The sequence below is a fragment of the Bidens hawaiensis genome, unplaced genomic scaffold (genome assembly GCF_021521415.1).
Source record: "Bidens hawaiensis isolate Kalapana, Puna unplaced genomic scaffold, B.hawaiensis_p1.1 tig00026011_1, whole genome shotgun sequence".
Classification (NCBI taxonomy): domain Eukaryota; kingdom Viridiplantae; phylum Streptophyta; class Magnoliopsida; order Asterales; family Asteraceae; genus Bidens; species Bidens hawaiensis.
In genome coordinates, this window is record NW_027494189.1 from 37,496 (window position 1) to 41,675 (window position 4,180).

At 36.7% G+C, this 4,180-nt stretch overlaps 1 protein-coding gene across 1 annotated transcript; it reads right to left on the reverse strand.

Annotated features, from left to right (window-relative positions):
* Positions 1-2,492: 2,492 nt before the first annotated feature.
* Positions 2,493-3,797, reverse strand: LOC143572787 (glycosyltransferase BC10-like; the record flags this gene model as incomplete). Its single annotated transcript, XM_077057844.1, has 1 exon — positions 2,493-3,797. A coding segment is annotated over one exon (1,191 nt), but the record flags the coding sequence as incomplete, so codon positions are not given.
* Positions 3,798-4,180: the final 383 nt, after the last annotated feature.

Below are 4,180 nucleotides of genomic sequence, written 5' to 3' on the forward strand. Positions count from 1 at the left end.
GAAAAAGGTTCATAAAGCTACGATACAAAGTTACCATGATGTTTGGGACAAAATTATTGAGTTTTCGGGAAAAATGTGTGGATTCCGGCCAAAAATGTTTTTCCGGCGACCTGAAACTAACGAGGCTAGAATTCTGTTAGTCGCGGACCATTAGGAACAAATACATTAAAAGTTGGGACCGTCAGCAGCCAGTTCGTTAGTAAGGATCGGCAGTGACCAAAAGACGATAGTTGGGACCAATAAAAACTTATTTTCCAAAGAAAAAACACATATTTCATCTCTAGTCACATGCTAAGTACATGTCAATTTCCCCATCATTTTGAAATGTTTATAACTTCGTCGTACGACATTTTTTAAAAAAAATCACCATATTAACAAATGTTTTTCTTTAATACGAGTATGACTTTATTTATAAAATATAAAAAATTACGTAATTGTGTCTTTCTGTTTATCATTGTGTCTTATGTTCATCTTTATGACTCTATTTATCATTGTATCTTTATGCTTGTCAATGTGTGTATGTGTTTTTTTTGATGTATTGGTTTCTATTAATTCTGACTATCGCTTTTTTGTCGTTGCCGATCCCAACTAACGAATTGGCCGCTGACGGTCCCAACTTATAACGTGTTCGTTCCTAACGGTCTACGACTAACAGAATCCTAATATTATTTTATCATTAAATCGGCGACCAGTTTGGTACTTGGACTAATTCAGGTTGTTTGTTACTCGTACTAGTACTGGTTTTAAAATCGTCGAAGATTTGAAAATAAAAAAGCAAAGTGGTACAAAAACGGGTACCGTATCGAAATACCCGTACCATATCGGAAATTTTGGTACGAGTATTGGTACATGTTTTTATTGATTTTTGGTATGGATACAATCGGGTACAAGTACAGGTACTGTCCCAAGCTCATCCCTACTTTAAACTATACTCATTTTTGTTGTATAAAGGGCTAAATAAAGATAAGTACATCAATTTTCTGCCTTCACCATGTAATATTGTGACTTGTAATATTTTATATTATGTAGAATCTTTGTTGTTGATATACAGTTCAAAGGGTGTTTGTTTTACATTCATCTTCTTCAAGCTTTCGTTATCCTCTCGAGATTTTTGGAAATTTTGGTACGAGTATTGGTACATGTATTTATTAATTTTTGATACGGATACAATCAGGTATAAATACGGGTATGGATACAGATACTGTCCCAAGCTCATCCATACTTTAAACTATGCGCATTTTTGTTATATAAAGGGCTAAATAAAGATAAGTACATCAATTTTCTGCCTTGTAATATTGTGACTTGTAATATTTTATATTATGTAGAATCTTTGTTGTTGATATGCAGTTCAAAGGGTGTTTGTTTTACATTCATCTTCTTCAAGCTTTCGTTATCCTCTCGAGATTTTTGGCATGTACCCGTTTTAGTTGCTTTCTTCGCACTGGCGAAGTTTCATTGAGGCCCGGGGTGGCCACGGTTTCCATGTTTTTTTTGCGAAGTAGCGTAAATTTACCCGTTTTCAGCCGAAAATTTTTATATGTAGTGTAAGTTTAGCCTTTTTCGGCCGAAAATTTGAGCCCCCCTCCCATTGTTTGTGAAATTTTGTATACATTTTGAGTTTGTCCCCCCGATGCCTCAGTTCAAGCTTCGCCACTGTTTCTTCGTCTTCGTAACCTAAACAACAAAAAACAAGACAAATATCAACTTCCAGACAATTGGATATCGGATAGACTCATGGTTGTCTTAAGTTGGTGGCTACCATTGCACCTGTGGATTCAATACGATATTTAAATGCACTACATAAACTCTATAAACCAAGAGTCCATTTGAATAACACATTAAAAAGAAAGAAAACTCACGTTAAATCAGGAAGTCTTGTGTTCAACTTTCGGGAAGAGTTCTTCAGCAGACGTCCATATGTCGCCGTTCAAAGATTACTTGCGTAAAGTAATCATGTATTAGGCGACAGTTGCTTGTGAATACCACAAAAGAGTTCAAGTTATGTGACACACAAGTATTGAATACCACAAAAGAGTTCAAGTTATGTGACACACAAGTATTCAAGTCACTTCCCATATCTAACTACATTTAAAGGGTGCCTAGACACAAAAGTGCAACTAATTATATCGTGATAGGGACCTAATAATCCGAAATTTGCAAATTAATCAATGAATTACATTTACGTAGTATATATCGATACAATAATTTGAAACTTGTTTTCATTTATGTTAATTTATAAAATGAAAATGCAACTAACTACGTTTGATGTTCGTTTCTGAAGCAAAAGGTGTAGGGTTAAACAATTGGCCGACCACTCTCTCTCTGAACTCCAGGCTACTGAAATTGAAATCCGATTTAAAATTGTCAAAAGAAAGAACCATAAAGGTTAGATTTTCAGGACACGTATCATTAGAAAGGAACGTATCTATTTGAAGAAGGAAAAGTTAATTGTAGATATACCGAAAAGAGACTAGCAACATCTGATAAAACCAAAACCATGAAAAAGTAAGGTACAAACATTACAACGCAGGGTACAACAGTCGATGCACAAACCTAGACGAAATTGTAATATTGTAAATTATAAATAATAAATATTAAAAAAAAAGCTATAAGTTGAATTGCATAAGCTTTGGTGCAATTTTTAACAATCTATCCAAAGCACGAGGGGCAAATTTCCTTGCAAACAAATAACATATTTGGTTTTTCTTCCCATTATACTCGCAACTTCTATTATCCCTTAACTTTAATAAAAACTTTTTGGTCACATCATTGCTCGTGTATTGAGTCGGGTGGGCTCCAGGTATCTTCCAGTCAACAAAAGTCAGAGTCCTATTAGCATTTGTTCCACCGAATATCTTAGTGACAAATGTTGGTAAGTAATACTCGTCAGCGAAACATTTTCCGTCACAAAAGTCATGGAAAACGGAGAAATACTTCTTATCCGCTATCACCTCAACAGCTAGGTCACGATCCATCTCAAACCATTGTGACCCTTTATGCCATTCCTTAATATCCACAACAGGCGCCATTTTCTTACTATAACGGTCACGCCCAACGGGGCCCGCTAGGTCATACGACTCCACAAAGTTATATTTCGAGTTAATAAGGTACAAGTAAACCATCGAAAAGTTAAACAGCGGAATACACGCTTCAGACAGAAGCACAAACCGTTGGTTCGAGTAATCCAACAACGCGTTCGCTAACAATCGACGCTCCGCCTCAATCATATTAACTTTCCCCCATTCCACACCCTTACTCGGAACCCTCCGCCCGTGAAACACCGAACCCTCCGGCTCGGTCACATTCCACGACCGATTCGACCCGTGAACATAAATTGTGAAAAGACGATTATACCCTTTAAAAAACCCCTCCCACAACGGCGCCAACACCACTGGACCTCTCACCAAAAACATAAACGCCACCTTCGGCGTTCTCTCGAACGGATGCTCCCGAACCTTCGCCACCATCGATGCTCTCCAAATTAGCTCCTCATCCGTCATATCGTGTATTATCTCCGGCGGCGTCAAGTAACTTTTCAATCCGACTTTGACCCGCGATAGAGGCGGGGTTTGAGGCGACGGTGCCGCCGGATTTCCTCCGCCGGATACGGCGGCGCCGGAGATGTTGCCGGAGTGGTCACCGGAGAAGAAAAATTGGGGGAATTGGAAATTGAGTGAAATGTATTTGAATTGGGAAGTGAGGATGATGCCGGAACATAAGCCGAAAGCGAAGAATAAGATGAAAGATATGAGATTTGATGGTGGATTGAAGAGCTTAAAGAGTGATAAGATTGATGGGTTTGATTGGTTTTCATTGTTGGGTTATTAAAAGTTGAATCTTGATTAATTTGCAGAGCTTGAAAATGGTGGATGAAGAAGACAGGGGTTTTATGTAGGTGATGATGATTTATTTAAAAAGTGTAATTTTTTTATTTTTTTATTTTTAATGATAACGTTCTTATTTCCATAAAAGAAAAAAACGTCAATTCTACATTTATTATTATAATACTAATTTTTTTTAAATTTATTATTATTTTTATTTTTATATAAAAAGTTAATACTAGAAAAAAAAAGTGAAAAAAATCACTGTCACGTTGGTGAAAACTGGCCTTTGAAAAAGTACGTAGCACTTTCATGTAAAAGGCGTGATTTGTTTGAAATTGGCGGACAGGTAAATTAAT